General features: G+C 37.1%; 2 protein-coding genes across 18 annotated transcripts in view; both read right to left on the reverse strand.

The window, feature by feature from the left end:
• Positions 1 to 1,059, reverse strand: part of cntn2 (contactin 2) — a 35,628-nt gene extending 34,569 nt beyond the window's left edge. Inside the window, exon 1 of the mRNA XM_086086152.1 lies at positions 839 to 1,059. The gene's annotated coding sequence lies outside the window, so the exon portion shown is untranslated. The remainder of the gene's footprint in view (positions 1 to 838) is intronic.
• A 6,481-nt stretch (positions 1,060 to 7,540) lies between these two features.
• Positions 7,541 to 27,221, reverse strand: part of nfasca (neurofascin homolog (chicken) a) — a 121,523-nt gene continuing 101,842 nt past the window's right edge. For 11 of the 17 annotated variants that reach the window (XM_086088060.1, XM_086088063.1, XM_086088065.1 and 8 more), the window contains 4 exons: positions 24,619 to 24,768; positions 22,352 to 22,480; positions 18,080 to 18,149; positions 7,541 to 13,264 (listed from right to left, as the gene is read on the reverse strand). In XM_086088060.1, coding sequence (XP_085944186.1) covers positions 13,036 to 13,264; positions 18,080 to 18,149; positions 22,352 to 22,480; positions 24,619 to 24,768 — 578 coding nt within the window. In that variant the 3' untranslated portion in view covers positions 7,541 to 13,035. Of the gene's footprint in view, positions 13,265 to 16,588; positions 17,123 to 18,079; positions 18,150 to 18,437; positions 18,490 to 22,351; positions 22,481 to 24,618; positions 24,769 to 27,221 lie in introns of all 17 variants that reach the window. The other 6 variants (XM_086088071.1, XM_086088070.1, XR_015096385.1 and 3 more) reach the window with 5 other exon arrangements.

Here is a 27,221-nt window from a genome sequence, read left to right on the forward strand (position 1 = left end):
ATAATATGTGTGATGTGTTATTTTTCCAAATGCTATGCATCTCAAACTAACACGCAAGCATATGTAAAATGGGATCGATGTGATCGCTGTCCACTTTCCAACTTATCTGTGGTTTGCACCTACTTTAAACAAGATTTTTTTTGTGGGGTTCACACATAACCGCAGTTTTGAGAAAGAATATGATTTTTTTTTCTAAGAGTTGAACTTTTGTTGTTGTCGTTGTTGTTTAAATAAAGTGTAATATATAATAAATTAGTAATATGAACCACTCAAAGGGCAGACAGGTGTAATTAACATATTAGATGGAATGACCAGTATAATGAACGTTATATTACAAGAATGGTGAGTGAACTGCTGAAACCAGGTTGTAATCACTTAAAAGCTGAAGATAATTAGTCCCCAAATGCGTTTGGGCATTAATAACGCAGGTTCGTTATAATCTACCCAACTATTTCACCACTAGAGTGACTAATACAAAATCATAATAAAAATAATTTTAAAAAAATTCTAAACGTTATCTGCATTATTTGTGCGCGTGCATGCGTTAACTGTTTTTTTGTTTTTGTTTTTTTTAAGTTTGAAACAGCGTTCAGCAACACACATTGGACGATAAACGCGTTTTGCTGAGAGAGAGAAGAGGAAAAAAAGCAAGTAATGATGTTGTGGTTCTGCCCGTGTTCTGACGCGACTGCGTCAAACTCAGCACATTACAGATTGCATTCTCCTAGTGTAAATGTAAAAACAAAGCCTACACCGGTTCGCTGGTGTAAAATATGGGCTTTGGGCATTAACAATAAGATGACGGCATATGCACTGAATATGGCGTTTATTTACTTACCTTGAAGCCCACCAATGTATCCCAAAGGCGGCGGCAGCAGCAGCGATGGGAGCTGCTCAGTTTAACTAGGGGAAGAAGGCGTTTATCCCCGCGTCAAGCAACCAAAAAACGTGTTTCAGATGAACACAATGTAAGTGTGCAGTTCTCTGTGCAGCCACATTCTACTGTCCCGCTCTCCCCTTCTCGCACCCCCGCTTTCCCTTTCTTTGCATCCCTCCTTTCTTTCCATCACCGTCTGGTCGATTTTCACACCAAGTTGACGTCGATAGGAAAATGACACTTCCGGGGGGTTCTTTTTTTACAAAGTAAAAGTCAATATGTTATGTTTTTAGATTATTATTATTTTTAACTCGCTAATCGGGAAACCTTTGACTGATTTAATTAGTAATAATTACAATAAAACGCATATAACCACCAGGTCTGAACAAGGATGTATGTTGTGGGGTTTTTTTGTGTGTGTTTTTTTTACATACATACATAGCCATCATTAAGCACGGTTTACATGTTCAAAATAAAGTAAGAAGAAGTAAAAAAAAAAAAAAATTAAATTAAATAAAAAATTATTGAGTCCCTTACAACAAAAAACACAAAAACCTGCACATATACTAAGTACAGGAAACGAAGCAGAGAAACTCTGAATGATGTTTTGTACGCGCGTGCGTGATGTTATTTTGAATGTACAGCTCCAGTCATTTAATATTTCACTGGGGAAAAATTAGATACCAAATAGTTGTCATTTTAATTAATTAATGACTTATTCATTTACTCACTTAGTGATTTATTTATTAATTTACATCTTTTAAGAAAGACATGTGATGTGTGTCAGTGTTGGTTTGGCGGGGACCACCCAAAAACACCACATCTGGTCTCTTGTACACATTGTGTATTGATTTCCTTTGAAGAGTGTGTCACATACAGATGGCCTGCTATGAAACCTAACTCTGATTAATACGCACTCCAGTCAGTCTATCGAATATGCTGACTTCATTATAACAGCGGGTCTGTCACAAAGCTGTCACATGGTGACCAGCAACCACCATCCTAAAAACCTTTGATTACGTCATCATATAGTCGGATCTCAGCAGGCCAGGCCGACCGGCCCATCAAACCCTGTTCTGTTCTGTATGTCTAGAAAACAATGTAATGTATGTAGTAGAGCCCTGGGACTGGTTGGTGACCAGTTCAGGGTGTAACTCACCTTTCACTCAAAGACAGCTGGGATAGGCTTCAGTATGCCTGCAAGAGCATCCTGGTGAGGATAAGCGGTGAAGAGAACGAATGACGAATACGTGAGCGTCCAGCACGTAACCCATTGGAAGGCACACAGTTGTGTTTTGAACCCATCCGGGTTCTTCTCCTTATCATCTCAATATTCATTGATCTTGTGATTACTATTATGACGTTGTTTTTCCAGTTGAGACAGTCGTCCACAACAATACCCCAAAATTTTACATGAGGAACTCGTAAGATTTTAATTCAATATGTTTGCCTATTTCTTTAGGCGGTGTTTGTTCTTACCACAACATATCATATATATATATATATTTTTTTTTTTTACATTTTAAGATAATTTATTCTGAAGCCAATTAAAAGTAGCTGAGAGTTCTCTGTTTTCACATTCGGTAAGAGATTTACTGCCATCACCAACAGCTAATAAACTGGTATTGTCAGAAAATAATAGAGGAGTAAGATTACTACAAGACATTGGGAAGTTATTAATATAAATTAAGAACAGTAAAGGGCCCAAGATCGATCCCTGGGGTACCCCGGATTGAATTCTACGTTTGTTTGACAAAACTCAACTCAGTAAACAAATTGCTCAAATTGATGTGTACTTTCCATCCCATTGATAAAGATTAAAAGGAATACAGGAATTAGTCTCATCTGTCCATAAAATGCCCCCCCCCCCCCCCCTACCTTATCACGATAAAAGGTTCGTGTGTCCTAATGATCAGAGGAGCTAATTTCAGTGCGTATGTCCTTGGCGTGGTAACCCATAATAAATAGTTCCTAGATGAGGGACAAGACAAAGCACAGCTCAAAGACTCTTTATGTTGAGTACAAATTTTAGATATTGTTTTCCCTTGGTTTAGTCGCAGATTCCAGACGCGTATTTAGGCCATTTTTGAACAATAGCACCCCCAAATTTTATAGAGTATATAGATATATTTTTACTGTGTGTTCTTTTTAACAAGCTAGAAACGTATAGCTATAATATATATATATATATATATATATATATATATATATATATATATATATATATATATATATATATATATATATATGTATACATACACACAAAGTAAATACATAAATACGTATACAATATATATAGATATACAAATATGCCATATATTTTTTTTTTTAGCTGGACATCTCGCCTCTGTCTATCCACCGATTCTTTCATTAACAGTTGCATCTTAATGAAAAGGAAATGGAAATGACGTATAAAAATCACAACAGTTATAGTCATAGTCGTCTGCGCTCCCCTGACATCCCATAGTAAACCAAAAGTGACAGCAACTATAACAAAATATAGCATGTGAATGATTAATAAAGATCACCTTAGGCTGAAGTGCCAATTAAAAAAAGATGTGCTTGTGTTGTGCTCCACCCCCTGCCGAGCTTGTTCCCCTCCACCACATCCGTCTTGTGTCAGCTAGACAGACCATGCACATGACTATTCCCTTTTGGGACCCAGTGTTTGGGTAAAGTGTCTCTTCAGTGAAGCGCATCTAATCATGTGACACTGGGGAACGCCACACAAGGGTGGAGAAGATGCTAAGAGGCTTAGCTTAGTGGTCCAAATGTTAAAATCTAAAAGAAACAGCTCACTCATAAATGAGATGCTTGAGAAAATGATGTGGTGTGGTGATAATAAAAAACAAATATATATATATATATATATAAATGTAATGTTTATATTTGAACACGTTTCCTTGTTAAACCTGTTATACACCAAAGACCATTTAGGATATTGAAGACAACCTCTGTTAATGCAGGGAAAATGTATTGTGCCCAACTTAGGTATCATTTTTACTAGGGATGGGTAAGTATCAATACCAGGTATCGGTGTTGGGCCAATATCCAGCCTTATTCCATGGTAGGAGTACTCGCAATGACCTCTTGTGTCCGTTTTACAATCAGGAACTAGAATTTTTAAGTCAGAAGAATTTAAAAAATGCCTTTAATTCCATGCAATTTTAAGAATGTTTTTTACATTGGGATATAGAGGTCCATCCATCCATTTTCCTAACCGCTTGTCCTCACAAGGGTTGCGGGGGGTGCTGGAGCCTATCCCAGTTGGCTTCGGACACCCTGGACTGGTTGCCAGCCAATCGCAGGGGATTTAGAGGTCTTTCTTTAAAATTATCTGTTAGTGTATTTTGAGGGGAAATTTCATGTATCAAGTGGTAATGGTATCGGTACTTGATGACTACTCAAGAGTTGAATACAGGTCTGGAAAAAACGTGTTATTGAACAACCCCGGCAATTACATACGTAGACACAACCCCTTTAGAGTACCGAGGATAATTATTCATGCATTTTGAAACATCTTCTAAGTTCTTTTCCTATTTCATCCAGTTTTATTGTAATTTACAGACTGTAAAATATCATGTGGGGGCAGTAAAAAAAAAAAAGCCTAAATTATTCAGTACTTAACAATATATGGAGTCATTGCTGCAAAAAAATGAATGAGAAGAAATAGAGCTAATTCACTGTCATCTCAATATGAGTTTGCCTGACCCCACCCAAACACCCCTCGCACCCCCTTTGCTTCCCTTGGGGGGTTCTTCCCTGACTCTTAAATGAGCTGGACGTATGCACATTAGCCAGATGCCAGCAGAGAGCCATTAGCTCATGTCACATTGACAGCCCCCCCCCCCCCCCCCCCCACACCTCCCCCAGGCACTTCATTTATCCAGACTACCGCCTCCTTGCAACCCTTCCTCCTCCGTTCCGCTCCCTTCTTCAGTCTGGAACTTGTATCATATATACATTTGCTGAACCAGCAATCAGCATTAATGCAATTGCATTTATGTAAGCAGTGGAAAAATAAAAACAACTTTTTTCGAGATGACCAACGATGCTTTGAAAAGATGAATCGTTACAATGTAGCACAATTGTTATAATGTATCCCCCTGTACCTGTTGACGTCAGGCAGGAGCAAAAATAAAAACAGCATGAACAAAACACTAAAGAGAATAATAATCAGACCCGCTATAGCATTTTTATTTTATTTTCATCAGTCGTCTGTGATGGCAAATAAATAATAGAATGTTTCCACGTACCCGTGCAATGTGCTGATGTAGGACGACTCGTCACCGCTGTTTGGTGCACAAAAGTTTTTCTATGGAAATTTGAGATGTCCTACTTTGTGAGTGGCCATTGAACGCACCTTGAGTCTGCTGCCGATGCAAGTATAAGTACTTGCTTTTCTTTTGCTTAGCTATAGGTCGTTAAATACAAGCGCATGTTTATAAAACTGAAACATAAGAGTGTTGTTCGTGTATTTAAATAAAAAGACGGTAGTGTGACGCCAATGCGCGCGCGATTTTTTTCGGGGGTAAGTACATTGGCACTCCGCGTACATGGAAGAATTTATTTATTTAATTTCCCTCAATATGGGCGAAATTTATGCTTTAAATATTTTATTTTAAATATTACATACTGATATTATTTTAATTACAATTATTATGATTTTTCGCAATTTTTTTATTTATTTTTTAGAAACTGGCCAACACGTAAGTAAGTAAAAGAGTCAGGGCTATTTGTACTCATCTGGGCAAGTCTGCACAATACACCTTTAAAGGATGACACACTGTGGCGACCCCTAATGGAACAAGCCAAAATAAAAAGCAAAAGAAGAATTTTATTTTCATTTTTCTTATTTAACGTTTGTCTTTTTCATGGTGCATTAGGTTGGCGCCCAAGCGTCCCTATTGACCAGCCAACACTGCTGGACATATGAACAGATATACAGTAATTCTCTCGCTTCAGTCTGTAACCAAAGATCTTAAGAAACATGAATAATTTAGTCTTTAGAGATGGAGTCTTTGAAATACTTGAACCCCGTCATGGACCGCCCGGACAGCACACGCAATTGGTATGCCAAATGAGAAATGAACATCGATGACGTTCTTTTCTGCAAGACTTTGCATTTTTCTTCATACATTAATGAAGATAACAAATGGCAGCCTGATGACTAAAGGCGGCCACAAAAGATTTATAACCGGGAAGAGCTCATGTCCTGTTAATCAGGTTTCCTCACACTCGTCAGGGAGGGGAAGACATGTAATGGACTTTTTAAAAGATTGGATCACATTGGCTACTCCAGCTAATTGACATGTTATAAAGACACACATGAAAGATATAGTCCACAACGAGATTGATAGATTTTTCTGACAGGTTAAAAGAATAATAACTGATTAGGAAAGCAGATAAAAAAAATTCAATATATGACTTACTCAACACAAAACCACTTTACTGATAGGAATAATTTTTGACTCTGAAGCTTGCCTTTTGGCGGAGCAACATTATATTAGAGTTAAATGACTTTTTGCTCATCTCAATAGGAACATGTTGCATTAAGGCTAGCAATCAGTTGCATGTTTGAATTGCAATTACTGTAAACTGGATTGCGCAAGATGGGTTCACATTTGAAGGTCAGACATTGTTAATTTGTTGCATATGGCCATTAAAAGTCACTGACCGTGCTGCTTCGACTTTAATGCGTCAATGAATCATATGAGTAGACTTTTTCTCAGCTGAAACCAAAGATAGCTATCACACCCCCCCCCAAAAAAAATCAATCTAAAAAAATAGTGCTCAATTACATTCCACATTGCATGCTTAGTGCACTGCTTTTACAGTGCTTTGAAAATGTATGCATACCCCTTGAACGTTTTTCATAATTTTTCCACCTTACAACCACAAACTTATTATTATTATTAGTAGTAGTAGTAGATTTTATATGGCCAACCTACTGTCGTTATAGTAAATATAGATGTTGTAGCAACACTGTGCAGGGAATAGAAATAGAAAGGCCTAATGAAATGAAGTTTCTAGCTATTATTATTGACAAACATTTAATATGGAAAACACATATAGAATATGTCAAATCGAAGGTATCCCAAACCGTAGCCTTTTTAAATAAGATGAAAGAATCATTGAACAAGAATGCTTTGTTATTGTTATAATTCATTGATTGCACCATATCTGACCCATTGCATTGAACTTTTGAGTCATTTTCGGATGCGGATACAGAGACCACACTAATCCAATATTTATACAACTAAAAACTTTAACATTTAATGAATTGATGGAGTATAACCACCTAAAATTAATGTATAAAGCCCATCATAAAATGTTACTAAATAACATGCAATTCATATTTAAAAGAAGGGAAAGCGAGTATAAATGAAGAGGAATCGATTTTTTTTCCCCAAAGCTACACACAGAACAAAACAAAAAGAACGATGTATTTCATGCTGTGAGCATAAAGCTGCTATTGCACGTCTGCTTTGTTGAAATTGTAGCAGGGGTCGTAACATGCTGACCATTTTGAGGTTCTGTATGTAATAACTGTATTACTACTATATTGGCTATTTTATATTGTGAATGCTTTTAAAAAGAAGGTGGATCAGTTATGTCCTTACTTAAGGCCATTGAAAGAAAAAAAGACCAGCAGTCAGAAGGTAGAGAAAAGAATATAGCTTTACTACAAAGAGGGCTTCACTAGCAGAAGTTGCAACATCGCATCATACACGCGTACATGGCGAATACATGTTTGACATTTTTTTTATTGAGTAGATGTTCCTTACAAAAGCTGTTAGTTGCGTGTCAAAACAAGAATTGATAAACAATTTAAAAAAAAAAGATGCCTATATGATAATTAATTGTATAAAAGCCAAAGAGCGTAATAAACAATTAAGTTGCAAATGTTTTATTCTCCGCAGCATTTAGAAATGAAGTAAAGCACAGTGTACAACGGCACGTTGACATTATTTTTTTCCCTTTCATGAAGGTTTAGTTAGGTGGAGACAGTAAAATGAGACACTGGAGTATTGTTTCCACTGAAAAACATGAGCACAACAAAAGGACAAGGAACAGAAAATATGCATGATTCTCTCTTGTTTGCCATATTTCCAGATAATAATAACATCTCCTTTCTATGAGCTATGGCGGTGGAAAGAAAGCATTGATTTTGAGTTAAGCTGCTTACAGTGAGGAATCCCTGCAGTTTCAATCATAGGAGCAACAACTGCCTGTAACTTAAATACATGATTTGTTCTATGTATAGGATTGGGGTGTAGGAATCAAATAATTCATTCTAAATTTGACCAAGTTCAAATTGACTGCACTTTTTTTTCTTTCTATACTCATCTTACACTTAAAAATGTTTTAAGACCTTTTTTGAACATTATTCTGAAGACACCTTTTCAATGACATACAGTTGCTAGGGCCTTAGACAGAACCGCTACAAGAATTTCCACGCGCCTCACAAGATTCTTAAAGGTTCCGATTCTGGAATTTAGGCTCTGCAGTTGGAAAAGGGCTACGGTAGTATGGAGGGCCAAAACTGCCAAAATTCTAAATAAATAAATGACTAAATCAATAAATAAATCAATAAAAGTGAAAATAAAAATGGATATAAAAATATAATTTAAAAAAATCTATACAAAAACAATATATAAATGGAAATAAAAACAACAATATATCCGTGAATAAGTAAAAGTAAAAATAAATACAAAAATAAAAAACAAGATAAAAAAATAAATACCAAAAATAAATATATGAATGGAATTAAATATCAATCTAGAAATAAAGACGCTCTGCTCTCACATTTACTAATTTCATGCTGCAGACGCTCTGTCAAGTCGAAATGTTATTCAAATGAGGGGGCGGTCCTTAGGACCAACCCCTCATTTGAATAACATGTCCTTAGGACCACCCCCTCATTTGAATAACATTTTGACTTGACAGAGCATCTACAGCATGAAATAAATAAATGTGAGAGCAGTTATTATTTTTTGATTGATATTTTTTTCTATTTATATATTTATTTTGACATTTCTTTTTATTTTTTTGAATCTCGTTTTTAATTTTATTTTGTATTCTTACTTTTATTTATGTATTTCGTTGTTTTTATTTCCAAGTATATTTTTTGTATTTAATTTTTGAAATTATATTTTTTTGTCCGTTTTTATTTTCACTTTTATTCATTCATTTATTTAGTCATCTATTTATTATTTTTTTTAATTTTGGCAGTTTTGGTCCTCCATACAGTAGCACTGAAAATAAATGTTCCAAAATGCATATTTTCCCAGGCCTATAAGATGAATATGTGCTACAAATACAGTACAGTGCAGCAGCGACTCGAGTACTGTTTGTATTATATTTACAATCTAAAGAATTTAACTACAATTATCATTTTTCACAATATTAACTTAAAACCATCAATAAATTAACGGATATATTTGCAACAGTATATTAACGTCAAAGCAACAGTTAACATAAAGTGGGGTGTGACTTTTGTTCCAGAGTGCAAATGTTAGTCAAAACTACATAACATGGGCGCCCGGGAGACTAAATGCCTGTCGCATTTTCCTTGCAGGTACCAATTAGTTGACTTGTATTTGTTTGTCGGATATAGCATTTGGGGAAAACATTTAAATATTTACAAGAGAGTGTATTTTTTTCTGGATACAAATGTACATAATATATGCCAAACAAATAATAAACAGCAATAATGTTTTTCTTTGTGGATGGACATAAATCTGAATAACAAGAGCAACAGTAATACAACATGGGTACAAGAAGAGCAGCACACTGTCTAGATAAACATGACCTTCCCTCATGAATGACAACACAATTCATGAGTTGTTTCAAAAAAAGCCAGCTGCTACAAAAACATATTGAACATGTTACACAAACACATTGATATTAATGTGTGTCATAATGAACAATAACTGATTTTGGAAACATTCGACTATCACGTGAAACAACAAATTGGTCAAAAATATTTGTCTAACAATTATATTAAATACATGATTACTTAATTATTAGTATTACTGAATTAACAGTATCCACATAAAGCAATAAATTGAAATATAAAATAAATCTGTAAAATAAAATGTCAACTCCAATTGTTAACTGAAGTGAAATTGAAATCTATTGGATTTAGCACGACTCGCTTTCGCAAAATTGAATTGTGCCGAAGAAAGTCAACAAGTCTCGTCAGAAAAACGCCATGACATAGCAGCAGTGGGAATAGCAAGCATAAAGTGCATTCTCACTTACTTTACTCTTAATTTCCTTCTAAAAAGAGCACCGTTACATTTCTGATTTCCAAGTGATGAGTCAAATGAATGTTTGTTTGTTTTTGCATGCTATATGTTTTTACAATTTCTATGCATATCTTAAGCTTTCTTCAACTGTTTACAAATTGTTTGCATTTATAAAAACACGGACTTGGGACGAGCTCATACTTCTGTAAAAGAAACATAGGTTCCGACTAAACTTAGAGGTGATTTTGTAGATTGACATTTGATGCAAAAGTGCCAAAGAATTGTTTAAAAAATAATAACTTTGCACATATTAGAGAAAAGATGAGTGCCATTCCTCTCCCATCGAGCATGGCCATTATTGTACACTCACAATGCTACACATAGTGTGTTTGGAAATTGCTTGCAACCGTCTACCAAGCCCCCCCAACCAAAACAAAAACCCACTCCTGCTTGCCTTGAAATGTGCGTGATATCATTACTACTCCATTGTGCTGTCTGGCCAAACTCAGCACTTGACCGATTCAACAGGCTAAGGATCAGCAATTAACAACAGAATGCCTTATTCAAGTCGGGCAAGGATACTACTAGGCAAATATTGCAGTGTACAGTACAATGAATCTTGAATGTTGCCAAAGGTTAAGAAGGCCACCATTTTCATATCAGGGGTAAAGTTGTAGCAAACTAATGAATTGGAGCGGACTTTGTTGCTTGAAACGAAACACAAAGATTGAAGGCAAAATTCTGAACACAACTTCAACTCAGATTCTCACGCTGCATTCGTGCCCTTATAATGAAACTGCACGTGTACAGGACTTATAATCATTATTGATCTTAGCTAAAAACAAATGGGGAACCTTTCTGCTGTCACCAATAAGAAAATATTTTTACGAAAGTAGGCTATAGTATATAATATCTATTTACTCCATTATCACGTGTGATTATGAGATTATGTTAAATAGATGTTGCAGTGTCTGTATAAAAAAATTGCTAAATAAAGTGTGAGTAAAAAAAATGGGGAATATCATGATACAGGTGGGTAGTAACGAGTTACATTTACTCCGTTACATTTACTTGAGTAACTTTTTGGAAGAAAAAAATACTTCTAAGAGTAGTTTTACCACACAATACTTTTTTTCTTTTACTTGAGTAGATTTGTGAAGCAGAAATGCTATTCTTACACCGCTATATTGGTCTACGCGAGAGTCGTTACCCGCCGCCCCATTCATACATTAGCTTTACCGTATTTTCACGTAAGCGCTCCACTTGACCAGAGGTGGCAAATTCTGGTCCGGAAAGGAAAAACCCTGCCACAGTTTGGTTTTAGCCCCTTGTGCTAGCTAGCGAGCTCCCTAGCTAGCTCCTCGGGTGCTCGTTCACCCGCTAGGGAGCTAGCTAGCTAGCACAAGGGGCTAACACCAAACTGTGGCAGGGTTTTTACTTTGTGGAAAAGGATTTGTCACCTCTGCACTTGACTGACTCTGTGGGAGTATTACCGCGGACACATTGCTTATAGGAAATGCGGCCCTGGTTAAAGACTGGCAGGCATGATGAGAACCCGAAAGAGTCAACTGAAAGATGATGTCTTGGTGCTTTCGCTTGAAGAAACTGCCACCTATGGTGGTTAGACTGAGAGGCAGCGCCGAGTGAGTTGCGCCACAATTTGTGAATGGATTGTGCATGCTTGGGCGAACGAAAAAAAATTTTAAATTATTTTTACCATTTGAAGATGCCAGCATTTGCACATCATTTCTTTGTTGTCTGTCTCATAACATTGTTTTTAAAAATAAATCAAACTTCAAGCAGTTACTAAGTACTTTTCAGCGAATACTTTTCTATTTGTACTTGAGTGACTTTTTACTTTTACTTGAGTAATATTATTTTTGAAGTAACGCTACTTTCACTTGAGTAAAATTTTTGGGCTACTCTACCCACTTCTGATGATGTATGCTTTACAATACTTCAGTAAACAATTGTGACAGCATCAGTCAGCATGCTAACGAAAGAATAAAATCTGTCCACTGCTGTTCCTCGAGCAAAAGTAACTTTTTGATGCCTTCCAAATTTTCTTTCATTAAACTACGACCATGCTCCAAAAGAAGTTGTGTTTGTACAAATGGGATACATTAGCAACATACACTGTCAGAGCTGCTAATAGCAGATATGGCTTTTTTGGTGGTGACCATATTGGACATATGCACTACAAGATTGGATTTGAGGTCAGAAAAGCATTTCTACCACAGTGGAAAAGGCAAAGTGATTATAAGCATGTGCTATACCCTGCAAGCGGTATTAAAAAAAGATGATGTGTATTAAGCAGTATGGAATGGCGTAGTGCATAGATGTACAGGGCACAAAATCATGTGCCAGGACTGTGTACAGCATTCATTAAGATTCAATGAGACATCTACCAGCTGAGGAAAAATGAAAATCTTTCTTTGTGTATATATCAATATGATAAACATATCTGCTAGCATCCTGGTGAATTTGATGGTTATAGTAGGCTGATATGTTGTTGAAGCTAGGAGAGAACCAAGAGAGAAAGACTGAAAATGTTGATCAAGTGATGGGAAAGGGATACAGAGCGCTTTTCCATGCCTTTAAACGCTGAAAGCTACCCCGAAGGCACACTGAAGTCTGTGTGGGTAAAGGGCAGGCTGAGCACAAAGCAAAATGAGCACTTTGACCAAATTTCTTCTCCACGGGAACAATTTCCAAATTCTGGAAATTGAAAACAAAGGCATGACCCTCTCCAGTATTCTGTCACTTTACCTGCAGAGGAGAACCTACACAGTCATCATACAGGCCCGGTTCTTTTCATATATTCATATCGAGTCTTCATCTGTGTGTCAACAACGCTCCAAAGCAGGCCGTGCAAGTGAGTCTCAAAAGTGGCGCTGCGCAGCACTATGCCAGCGAGTAGATGGCATTGACTGGCGAGGTGGCCTCTGAGCTTTCATTGCCTTCCGTCTCATCCTTGTCCTTCTTCACCGTGTACTGGCCGATGAAAGAGCCGTCCTCGTTAAACTGCCCGTCGCCGCCTTCGCCGTAGTCCACCAGGCTGTCGTCGCTCTCCTTCACGTTGCCCTCCAGTGACGTTTGGCTACCTTGAAGAGGCTTGTTGTCCTCATCGCTGCTGCAAGTCAAAGGAAAGCGAGGTGTTATTCCGTGATGTCAGGAAGAGTTTAGTACGTCTGAGCAATGGGGCCAGACTAGGGAAATCTATTATACAGTTCATAATTCATTCAAACCCCAAAATGTATAAATACGTTTTTTAATAGTCTGTCCTTCACTCCCCAAAACGTATTCATACGTTGTTGTTTTTGAAATGTTGCTGTTTTTTTATGCTAGAGCATACAGAAGGCTTTGAAACAGCTTCTGACATGAAGAGGTCGCTTAAAGCAATGGTAGTTATAACAAAAAAAGGCCAGCAGGTGGCAGCAGAGTATAAGAGATCAGCCAGGGCTGAAAAGTGAGCGACCAAGTCTAACTGGTTTTCATTTTTAGATAATCAACTTTTTTTTTTACTTTAATTTCTAAACTTAAACGGTGCTGTAGCACACTATTTTCCTCTCTAGAAATTCTCCCCACATATGTTGGTCTATGAAACGGGGTGACGTCAGAACCACAGTAGTGATTTTTCCAGCTAAATTAGGACAGTTGAGTCAGCCTGGTTTATTATAAAATGATCAGCACTGCAAATATCAGGCACGGTCAGCATCAAATTGCCCGGTCATCTACGCCTTTCGAAAGTAATCAAGCCGTATTAGCATTAGCACCGCTAGCCGCATTAGCGGCGCTACATGTATTAACAAATTTAAGACAAATAAATCTCGTTGCAACACGGAACGATGGGTGGGTGCATGAATTAACATATTTTCCCCTTGGCATTATAGAGGGGATTCCTGTCCCCACCACGGGGCTTCTTTTGTTTCTGAATATGTTGCAACCCTTTTGGTCATTCTTGGTCCTTTTTTTCCCACCAAACTGCCGACACTGTGACTTTCTTTTCTCCTGGCCCAAGTTCCTTAATGCTGCACAGTAAATTCTGTAGAGTCAATTTGACTCTAATTAGAGTGGGACAAAACTCAGTTTTAGAGTAATATTTACACTTGGAACTTGGAGATAAGCAAACAGTAGGAGGGGCATATCTTAGGTGGCAGTGTGGCGGTCTCCCAAGCTGAAGGTTGTGAGTTGAGTGACTTTTATTTTTGTCAATTCTTTATTTTACTCTCTTTCAAGTGTAAATCTTAGCCTACTCTAAAATTGGTCCAACTCTAAATAGTCAAATTTCCTCCACAGAATTGACTGTGTGCAACTGTGCCTTTGGACGGTGCGACTGCTTCTTTTACGTGTCGCTCACAACTTTCAATTGAGTCTTTTTGATGGGGTTTTCCACCAACAGCGACAGTTTTTTTTCTTTCTTCCATTTTTGCTGATTTTGTCACCCCAGTGATTCTCAACCAGCGCGCGCCCAGTGTGGAAAGCACTCAAATCAAAGCTGAGGACGCTAGCATGAAGTGCATTCAATCCGCCGCTTTGCATCTGAGTACCCTACCCTTAAGGAACCCGACCCACTTCTTTGCCAAACTTTTTCTTATCTTTTCCCTTTCGTTTTTCCATTTTCTTTGGGTTTTCCATTTTCAAATTTTCTCCACCATGTTTGCTGTTTTTTTGTTTTGTTTTGTTTTTAAGAAGCAATCTTCATCACTCCTCTTCATCCTTGTGAAGCAAGTGAGACAGTAAAAGCACAGTTTTTTTTTGTGCAAATTACCAAACGCACAGAAAGTTTGGGGTCTAGGCTATACTTCCACAATTTCCCTTAGTATCCTCATTTGTTGTTTACACTTTACACTTCTCATCTCTTATTCTAGTTGATGTTGCATGTTTTTCTTATTTGCATTTCCTTTTTTGAAATAGCTCTAGTTGAGACTGCATTGAATCTGTATGTTAGTAGGAATAGTAATAAACATTTTCCTTTCAGCACAAAGTGCAGTCTGAATTGTGTGTGTGTGTGTGTGTGTGTTTGAATGAATTATTAATCAATAATTAATTAATACATCTAATCCAACAAATCAAAAATGTGTAAGTGTAGCGTCTTCATTTTAACGATTGATTTGCTGTTTGTTTAATTAAACAGGCATGGTGCCCCTAGAGGCCACCGAGAGCATTACACATCCCCTCTTGAGTCAGTTTCTTTTTCTGGGATTTAGAGATGATTTTCGTATTTGTATTTATCATTTGTATTTTAAATGTATTCTGTGTATGATTATAGAGCTATTCCTTCAAGTGACTTTGGGTGGGAAGGAAGAAACATCCTGGCTGGTGGCCAGTCATTCACAATGTGCATATACAATACTACACCCCCCCCCCCCAAAAATAAATAAATAAATAAATAAATACAAAATTCACACTCACAGTAATTATTATTATTATTATTATTATATTATTAATTTGACATGCATGATTTTGGAACGTAAGCAGGAACCAGAGGACCCGGCGGCAACCCATGCATGTATGGGGAGACCATGCAAGCTCCGCACAGAGGTCTGGCCAAGATTCAAACTCAGAATCTTTGACTGTGCGGGAGACGTGCTCAGGACATGCTCTGCAATGCTGCCTTATGTGGAAACTCCTTCATCATAAATTCCTTGAGGATGTCAAATATTGTCATCTGGCACGCCCTCTGATCCAAAGTGATTTATCTGCAGCACTTTGTGTAGGTGTCAGTTTGCATGCTTTTTAAATAGCAACCAATCTCTAAAAGGTAGAAGAGATTCCTTGACAAGAAACACAATGATGTCAATTATCTCTGACAGACCACTAACTCATTTCAAGCCTAGCTAGCCCATGTACAGTGTATGAACTTGGGAAGTGTAGTTAGTGCCTAAAGATGAAAAGTGACTTTTATTCTAATGCTAATTACTGCAAAACAGAAACAGATTTTTTTCCTGATGAAAGAAGAGACTCTAATCTTTCTTTTGGTAGGTTCCATGTTTTTATAGCAATAGAACACAATACTCTGTGGGCCTTGCAAAATCAGTCAAAATCCAGTAAAACAGCCGGGAGCGAAGTGGGTTGCTTCAGTCAAAATGGCTGGGAGTGAATGAGTTAATTAGATCTAAATATAAATTACCATTGACTTAAACTGAAGACAATCGTGTTTAGAGAAGTGGCCTAAAAAATTTTTTTAGAGGCAAGATTTGAAATTGTGTGTTTGTGTCTATTTGAGTGGTGATGAAAGCTTTGTCGTAGCTTTTATTGATTGGTTGACTTTCACTTGCTCAAAACGGCAAAGCCACAACAAGCTTTTCCAGATTGACCTTGACCATGAGGCAATCAATGCTTTCGTTAAAACAGGCTGTCAAATCTTATTCACCCTAAATTCTGATATCCTCATCACAAATCCTGGACATGCACATTGCCAGGATAGATCGATGCCTTGGCATAACCAAAGTACCTGTTCTTGTTTTGGTTCCTGTCAGGCACAGATGAGTCATTTCAGCGAATGAGCGAGGCAAGTTGAGGGCAAGAGAGGAGTGAAGAGTTAGCTTAAATGGAGGGCAGAGGGGCTCTTGACAAACACATGGGGCTCGAGATTAGTCCATGAGTCTGACCACAGAGAGTTTTTGGGTCTGAATGTGACACTTATTAGTTTTTACCATACATGAAGATTTCCCATAGCACCAAACCAGCAAACACCAACAACCCATCAGGTGATGGTAAATGCTGTATAAATTTCCTGTGTCATTAATTTAAATAAGTAATATTATACATTAAAAAAAAAAAAGACAATAACTGAAATGTAAAAAAAAAGTTTACATTGATGTCTTTTTAAGGATTATTTTAGCTAGGAGAGTAAGTAATTCCAAAACGGTAAGGCAAGGTAAATATAGTTAGCATGCAACACAAAACAGTTTTAGTCCAACTGTAGGGAAACAAGGCATTAGTCATTGTTCTTTTAGAAGAATGATGACTCGGCAATCAGCGGAACCTGAAAGGAACAAAAGACACATGATACAGCATACTACCGCATGAAAACACATTTGGTCTCATTGATTCATTTTCTCATATTTTCTTCTGTTTTATTTAATACAGATACGTGAATAGGCCGTGTATTGCAGTCCTTATGTTATTTAGTATTTTACGTATTTTTATTACAGTAGTTATTTATTTATTTTGCAAATTACCATACTTAACTCATTTGCTCCCGAAAACGTATAAAAAGGCTCTATTTTAAATATTGCCATGGTCCCAAAAGCGTATTTATACATTGATGCAGCTTCTGACCTGAAAAGGTCGCTTAAAGCAATGGTAGTTATTACAAAAAAACGGCCAGCCGGTGGCAGTAGAGTATAAGAGATCAACCAGGGCCATGTTGCAGCAAGCTCTTCTTCCCAGTGTTTTCAACAGGTTTGTGAATAATGATGAAACTTTTAGCAATATTCTAATGCTAATTGCTGCAAAATGGAAACAGATAAAAATATACTTTTTTTTTCCTGATTAAAGAAGAGACTCTAAACTTCAATCAATCAGTCAAAATCCAATAAAACAGCCGGGAGTGAAGGGGGTTGCTTCAGTGAAAATGGCTGGCTTTTAACATAGTCTGTTTTCCTGCATTTTTTTTTCTTTCTGTAGGCTTATGCTGTTTTTGTTATGGCTTTTAACTTTAACACAACTTGTTTTTGCAATTGCTGGTCATCTTTGGCCAAGGTACCTTGCTCGACTGCATGGGGAGACAATGCAGTCCCCAAATTGTGAAAAGAGAACATAGTACTATAGAGTAGGTGCGAAGTTAACAACACAACACAAAAGTGCCTCACAATTTCTAATACTAAATCGGGGCAAATGAAATGAGATGTTTTCGATCAGCTTGCTTTCTTGAGGAGAATCCATTCCTGAATCTGAGCTGATGACAAACTACAGCAGGTTGTGTTTAAGTCACACTTACTGGTAATCAAAGGATCCATCCGGGTCTTTGTGGTCAACAGAGTCCAAAGGAAGATCTTTTTTATCTCGGACTGTAAAAAAAAAAGAAGACAGATGTGTTATACCGTTATCATTACCTTAAAGTATTTAATTACCATTTCAACATTACTTAATTGGTTTGATAAAGAAATCTGTTGGTCAAGGTCATTTTATTCAAACATACAATCATCTAGCATGTATTACTTTGTCATCTTCAGTATTGCTGCCGAATGTGGTTATGAACTCCTTTCACTGGTCATATTTGTTTATTGCTTTTCTGTTATCACACTCAGCTCAACATGGATGTTAGTTTAAAATTTACATATAACTGCACCACCTACCTAGACGACTTGCGAAACCAGTGATGCAACCACCGTCTAGACATTATAGAAACTGCAAAACATTACAGTCATCTATAAAAACTTTAAAAAAAATAAATTCAACAACAGAGAAAATGTTTTCACTGTTAACTGTCACACCCCAAAAATGGTTAATTATAGCTGTAATTATTTGTTAGTAATTGAAACAAACATTTTTTTTTCTCTTTTAAATGTAGAAACAAGAATCAAAACGATATTTTCATGATCAAAAGTGTGATACATGATCCTATTTTATTGCCAGTTGCTCTTTTTATTTTTTTCCCCATTTAATTTGACCTTTTTGAGCCAATTGCAGCGAAAATGATCTGAATTTGCAAATTCACTATTATACTCAATAGTGTTTTTATTTTTATTTTTTTAATATAAAATTATTTTTGTTCATTCTCGGATGGTTGTTTTGGTTACAGTACATGCATAACAGACACATTCACACACATATATACCGGGTGTTTCATCTCAATATGTCACTTTACAAAATCTCATTTCTCAGTAACTGGCAAACGTAGCAGGATAAAATTGCTTTCGTTGGAAAGGTAAAATCTCCAATTTTTTTGCTGCGGTGGTTTTGCCAGACCTTGTTACGTCACAATCAAGGTTCCAGCTTTTTGCGTAAAATGCCATTTCCACAGAAAAATTAATTTGAACTATTTCTATTAGTTTAACATTTTTTCCACTTTTGCTAACCTAGAAATAAAATGATTGTAAATTTAGAACTTATATATACAATTTGTGATTAATCATTAGTAACTAGTGAAGTCATATGATTAATTACAATTTAAAATTTTAAACGCCTGACGCTCCTAATTAAAAAAAATATAAAAATTTAAAATAAGGGGCGTCAGACGATTACATTTTGTAATCGTAATTAATCGCATGACTTTAATAGTTGACTCACGATTAATCACAAATTTTATATCTGTTATAAATGTACAATAAAAAAATTCTAGGTTTTCATAAAAAATGTAATTAATAGATTTTTTTTTAACTAATAGAAATAGTTAACATGAATTTTTGACGGCTATAGTCGTTAATGGCAGTGAATGAGTTAAGCAATAAAAACAAAACAACAACAACAAAATAACAGGAGGTTGAATGTAGGGCTGCAGCTATTGAATATTTCAGTATTCGAGTATCCTATTGAAAATTCAATATTTTGTAAAATCAACACTTTTTATATCTTAAAGCTACTGAACGTAGAATATTCCATTTCAAATCGCTACTGCCACCTGCTGATGAAAAACGAAACTGCACATACTGTTTTTTGGTTGTTGTTTTTCCCACCAAATCACACAAACACGCACACATACAAACATGGTCTCACAGGCAGGGAAGCGAACCCACACCAACCTGCATCGTAGGTAAGTGACGGTACCACTCCACTACCTGGAGCACAACTGCACATACCGTTCTTCACATCCGCACCACGCACATTACGTCACATCCGCAGACAGGGCGCGGAAAATTCAAACCCGAACCCAGTCTGAAAACTATTGGGCAGAGGCTTGCAGGAGTACCCATTGTGAACAGCGAAGGTGTTAATCTACTAATTAGAAGGCATTTCAGTCATAAATGGTCAAATAAAAAGCTTACTGTAAAGTTATTTTTGGGGGAAAAATGTTCCATATTGCAGCTTTAAATTCACAATGTGGATATCAGTAAACTATTTAATTGTCTAAAAACATTTTTAATTTTAAATTTTGCATTTCTTGTAACAAAACAAGGCATTAAGACAAAAATGCTTTAACAACCTTTGTGTAACTTCACTTTAGCAGCTAGCATATTAGCATGGAATATAATACACTAATGACTACCTCAACAGGAATGAGACAAATATTCGTTAAACAAGTAGACATTTTGGAAGTGTTGAAGACATTTGAAAAGGTAAATACTCCCCAAGAAGGATTTTAAGCGCTTTATTTTGCTCAGGAAATACGATAATTTTCTCAAATTTGCACTTTTTAGTTGATGACAATCATTAGTATAAAAAATCTTGGTGGTAAATATTAGTAGGCTAACTTAAGCTGTCAGACAATTGAACTTGATTTCTCCCCATTTAGTCCAAATTGAAATAAAGTATGGATGATGATGGCTTGGTTGTGTTTTCCATGGGCCCCAAATGATGATTACTTACGGCCTTGCACTGAGCCAGTGACGTCGCAAGCCAGCTGACATACCCAAAGTGTGATTAGCGGCTCGTGCATAGATGAAGAAAGCAGCTCGTGGCCACGAGAACTAATGCGAATTGCATACCACATTGGCCATCCACACATCATACGTACGTGGCCTAATCAGTTTTTCACATAAATGCCCATTCGCAGCTTTGTGTTTGTCTGAGGCGTGAAATGCAAATTTGCAAAATTGCATGCAATGCCTATTTTGAACTTTGCTAGTATAAATTTTCAGTTCTCACAATTACAACCCTTCGTTCTACAAAAGCTAAGTCTTTTATTTTTATTGTACATTTAATTTTGTCTGCTGGCTACGGTCCGGCTCACCTGTGGCCCTAGCGACGATAAGGTGCTAGCTAGCTAGTTAGCTAACTCCCTAGCAGTAAAACGAGCACCATTACCTACTATTACCTGCTAGGAAGCTAGCTAGCTAGCTCCCGAGCAGGTAAACGAGCACCATGGGAGCTAGCTAGGGAGTTAGCTAGCTAGCACCTGGCGCTAAAAAGCCAAACTGTGGCAGGGATTTGACTTTCTGGACCTGGATTTGCCACTCCTGGGTACAATAAATGGATGGACAGAAACACAGATGTTAAAATAATGTAAATACTCCAATCACTTATTAATAATGGTCACTATATACGTATGTTAACAAAAAAAAGAACACTGACAAAAGACTGTAATCAAACCAGTTAATAATGTTATAATGTGGCTGTTATGAAATCAAGTGTTTATTTGCAACGAATACCAAATTAGAAAAGAAAACCTTCATGCTTTGGGCTGTGCTTGGGCATATGCAGTACGACTCAGTATAAGGGGTGCAACTCAGTTCTGGCTCGTGGCTTGCGAAGGTTGTATCCAGCAATATGCTTTTGGCAGCATGTCAAACTTTTGACCTCAATATAAACAATTGCGATTCAATTGCAATTTTCACATTTGAATCGGAACTAATCTTACAGTATTGTTACGGTCAGACTTGAATGTGATGGGGAAGTCAGTGTGGAGTATGTTGCTTTAGTATGAGATGGCAACAGGCATTTAAGTCAACTGTTAAATTCCATCTCGGCAGTGTATGAACACCTCTGTCATTATTTTGTTGCCCACCTCTCACTCCGCCAGGACAACTTCACCCCAGCTAGCCAGCCTAATAGGGTGGATTGACAGCAACAATGCTAACAAAACAACAACAATTTAGGTTCTACCTTTGGCCATGGTTAAAGTTAAAACTTTAAATTAAAAAGAAAAACTTTTCCTCAAACAGAAGCGTCAACAAAAATGAGCCAGCGTACTCTCCCGTTCAATAGTTTTCAAATAGCTACGTGAACATGAGGCTTTGTTGGATTAGGGGCAGCGTATAAATGACAGTATTCTGTTGATTTCTATGATCGGTTTCTATTTAGACAAAAGACCAGAGGTGGCAAATCCAGGTCCAGAAAGTAAAAACCCTGCCACAGTTTGGGGAGCAAGCTAGGGAGCTCGCTAGTTAGCACCTGGGGCTGAAGACAAACTGTGGCAGGGTTTTTACTTTCTGGACTTGGATTTGCCACCTCTGTAAAGGACGAGCCATTTTATTTTGCATAATCTTCCCTTACTGTACCAAATTACTGTACTGAACCAAACTGTGACCTTAAACCCAAGAAACCATACTGAACTGGGATTTTTGTCATACTGCTGTTGCACCCCTAACTCAGCACCTCAGTTAAGTCTTACCGGGATATTTGCCTCCACGACTCCTTTTGATGAAGCAGACAATAAGAAGGATCAGGATGATGAGGGCGATGGCGCACATCAGGCCGATGAACCAGCCTTGAGTTGCGATGTCGACCTGATCAATGTAGGCTAGTGACGTGCACAAAAGACAAGACACACAAGCATACAGACATACACCGAGTGGGGCAGGAGAAGAGAGAAAAGTGAAGACAATATAAGTTTTTCTTTCCAGGTCAAAGTTTACATTTCGGCACAAAATCCATGCAGGGAAATCTAAAGACTAAAAATATAATTTTCTGAGAAAACAAGCTATTGTTAACAATATTAAGAGGTGGGCATCGAGGGCCGGAATCCTGCAGGTTTTGCATGTTGCCCTTGTCCAACACAACTGATATATGATCAGCTCATCAGCAAGCTCTGCACAAGCCTGATAACGATCCTGTTGATTGGAATCAGCTTGTGTTAGAAGTGAGAAACCTCCAAAACCTGCAGAACTCCGGCCCTCGAGGACCGAGATTGCCCACCTCTGCACTGCACATACACAGTAGTATCTCATATACAGCCAACACCTCATTTGATTAATGGAGGGTTATCGCCATCTCTGGGACCATACAATACAGAGCAAACCTTATAGTGAGAAAAGTGTCCCATTGTTTACTTTGCTTTTAAAATCTGCTCATTTGATACAACAAATTCCAAATTGTGCGTGAATAACAGAACAAGCTTAACATGAAACAAGGAAAACAGCTCCCATTAGAGAAATGTGACAACAAAATAAAGTAGAGCTGTCAAAATTAATCGATTAATCGACAAGTAATCGATTACCAAATTAATCGACAGCTATTTTAGTAATCGAGTAATTGATTGGAGCATTTTCTTTACTTAAAAAAGTCCAAAACTGATTTTTGTAGTCTTTCATTAAAGAAAACTGAGTATCTTCTGCGTTTAATCAAAATAAGACATTTGTAAACATTTGTTTTTACTTTGGAAATGACCAAAGCGGTAACATAGTACAAGACCAATTCCCCCACCCCCCTTTTTTAAAATCCCTATACGAATACGAAGTACAAAATAAACAACAATCATTGGTTAATAAACAGTAATCATGGAAAAATGCTTTTGTTATACACTTAAATGCAATATTAAAATAAGTCTGATTAGTCGATTAATCAATCAAATAATTGATAGATTAATCGATTCCAAAAATATGCGATAGTGACAGCACTAGAAAAAAGTGCCTTAAATGTGCTGTGCTTAAGATCACTAATTCGGAAACCAAGACTATAATAACATACGATAGGCCGCGCTTAAATAAAGTTGACATATTTTAAATCCAGTAAAATGTGTGGAAGTGCACCCATGATATTGTATATATATAACAGTGCTGTTGAAATAGTATTTGCCTTTTTCTCAAATTTTGCATAGTTTCCCCCACAGTTTAAAATCATCAAACGAATGTAAATATCAGACACATATACCAAATAAATCTAAACTGAAGATTTTAATTGGTGCTTTTATTTATTAACTCATTCAGTCCCAGCCCTTTAAACGAAGCAACCCCCTTCGCTTCCAGCTTTTTTACTGGATTTTGACAGATTTTGCAAGGCTCACAGGATATTGTGTTCTATTGCTATAAAAAAAACATGCAACCTACCGAAAGAAAGATTAGAGTCTCTTCTTTCATTAAGAAAAACATATATTTGTATCTGTTTCCGTTTTGCAGCAATTAGCATTAGAATATAGCTAAGTTTCATCATTATTCACAAATCTTTTTCAACATGGCCCTGGTTGATCTCTTATACTCTGCTGCCACCCGCTGGCCGTTTCTGTAATAACTACCATTGCTTTAAGCGACCTCTTCAGGTCAGAGGCTGCATCAAAGCCTTCTGTATGCTCTAGCATAAAACAAACAAACATAAAAAAGCATATAAATACATTTTTGTGTGGAAAAAGTACTTGCCCTGCTTGCTCAATCCTGAATGAGCCATAGCTAATCACATTTTATGGAAAGCTGAGTTCATTTTCACTGTTTGACGATCTTACACATTACAGTTGGGGAGACTACACAAAAAAGCAAGCATTTGAGAAGAGGGCAAATAATTTTTTACAGCACTGTACATTCTCACATAACTTTTTCATTCATTCCGAAAGTTGACCACTATAACAAAGAAGGATTGTGTCTGGCACTTTGAAACCACTTCACCCTCGCAACCATTGTAGCCCATCTGCCTGCCAATCCGACTCCACCAGGCCAGGTGTGGTCTCACCTGATTTGGTCTCAAAGGTGACAGATTTGCTGGTGACGCTGCTGAGTTCATTGGAGTAAACCCTCAGATGGTACTTGGCACCCGCGATCAAATCCGCCACTTTAACGGGGGGCTGTTCTGTCACTGGTACAGTTTTCATTGTCTTGTCGCCTTGGAGACACAAGAAAGGGCCAATCATACTCTAGGGGGGTGGCGTTTTGGCTCACACTTACGCCTACTATTACCATTTTAAAATGGCCAAGCATTATCAATGATTTATTATTTCAGGGAATTAAAACTGTGCGATGCGCATCGTCATTATCATCCGGGTTGATTTCCCTCTGGAATACATGCAATATGCACACATAGGATAAGGTGATAGTGTCATTTTGAAACTTCTAATGATTGTTGTCAGTGAGGTGAGGGTCAATTTAACGGACACCTCGTTGCGACACTTTTTTATCCAAAAGGCACTATTTTCCAGAGGTAATCACAAAAGGAGAAGGGAATGGGAGCAGCAAAACCGCTATTCATCCAAAGTGCCTCGTCTCATTGTTTCCAACAGAGTGAATTGGAAAAAGCAAGTCCTCAATTGAGGAAATGGTATGGTTCCAGTACAAATGAGAACTTGAGTATGATACTGAGGAGGCAGTGAAAGGGAGAAGGCAGCACACGGTGGTGATGTCATGCTTCATGCTGTCAAACATTTCAAGGTTGAAGTTATCCAGCAGAACTCATGAAGAAAACAATCCTTTCGAGAGCAATCCACCAGCGAAGCAAAACACAACAACACAAGGGGGAACATGCCACTCCTCTACCTTATCAATAAATTCATATTGTAAGGCCATGGTAGGGTGAGGATCAATGAATACACCTTTGTAATAATAGAGTGAAATAGTTTACTCTTTTTTCTTTTCTTTAAAAAAACAAAAACATTGTTAGATACAAAAATGGGAAATCCAGATCCTGTTTTTTTTTTTTGTCTGTGGCAGGGTTTTTACATTCTGGACCTGGATTCTCATCTCTGATTAGATATCATAATTAAATATGTCTGTACTGTATATCGGGTGCATTCGATTAGGGCCATTTTTTTTTAGAGGGTGGGGGCAATATTCCAAGGGGAAAAAACTTACAAATTGACCACTTTCTCAAGTGGCAAATTTACGACTTTATAAAGTGGAAAATTTGAGCGGAAAAAAAACTCGTAAATTTACCACTTTATAAAGTGTGGTTTTATTTGTATCACCGTGAATCGCCATGCATCACCGTAAGTCACCGTACATCACTGTAAGAGCTGTAAGATATTTCAAACCCATGCAAACAATTATCAAATTATTAAACAAAATGTACCTTTTGCCTCTTCGGCAATACAAAATAGAACATTCCTCGACACTGTGCAACAAACGTTTCCAGCGTACTATTAAGCTACCTTCAGTACAAACAGCACTAACCCGGAAGTGACTCTTCAAAACAAAAGCAGACATGACGATTTACAATGCATAAAGTGGCAAATTTGCGACTTTATTAAGTGGCAGATTTGTGAGAGAAAAAAACTCAGAAACTTACGAGAAATACACGTATCGTAGCTGTAGTCTAACTAGTGATGGCAAAATGAAGCTTCATGAAGCATTTGCGATATTTTTTGACTCCTCTAGATGGCACTCATGATTCAAAGATGCAATGCAAATGTAATCCATTTTCATTGCACTTGCCTTTATCTTTAAACCAAGAGCACCATCTAGAGGAGTCAAAAAATATCGCAAATGCTTCATGAAGCTTCATTTTGCCATCACTAAGTCTAACCATGTGAAATGAAAAGGCAGGATGGAGACGAATCCATTCTTAATTGAAACTTTACTCGTCATACACGGCAGCTAGAGCGACAACACTTCCTGATCCCCTATCAGCTGACTAACACTAACCAATCAGAAGCTAGCTTACTTTAGGTAAAAGAAAGTGAATGACGGAGAGCAGCAAATTTGACACATCAATTTAGCTACTTGCACAAAAAAACACCAAATGTATGAATGTGTATATAATAATTCTGGAAATATAAATGTACAAGTAAATATACATTTTAACAAATTAACTTAAATGCTTGATCCTCAGGGTGTCGACCATCTTTGTCGCTGGCAGTACCCAACGCTTTAAAGTGCGAATGCTTAACATGATATGGTTAAAGCCATTACTATCTCCTTATTCGAAAACCCAAACGAAAAGTATTGGCACAAACAATCGAGTAGTACGCTCCGTATATTCCTCGTAAGTTTCAACGTTTTTTTCTGCCAGTTTATAAAGTCACAAATTTGCCACTTTATAAAGTGGCAAATTTTTCTTTCAATATTGCCCCCACCCTCTAAAAAAAAAAAATATATATATATATAAGTGGCTCTAATACACCGTCGTAGTTATTCACATACCTGTACACTGTATAAATAATATATGCCAACAAAAAGGCGTTTGGAATTAAATATAACAATAGGCAACAACTTAGGTGTGTGTAGATTATAAAGTAATTTTGTGTTATTGCAAAAATGGCAAGCGTGTTCATTTGAATAAGAGTAAGTTTTAGTGTCTGTAAATAACCATAATTATATTTTCCTACCGGAATAGTGATTGTATTT

The sequence above is a fragment of the Leptonotus elevatus genome, chromosome 10 (assembly GCF_054856555.1).
Source record: "Leptonotus elevatus isolate MCC_2025b chromosome 10, RoL_Lele_1.0, whole genome shotgun sequence".
NCBI lineage: Eukaryota > Metazoa > Chordata > Actinopteri > Syngnathiformes > Syngnathidae > Leptonotus > Leptonotus elevatus.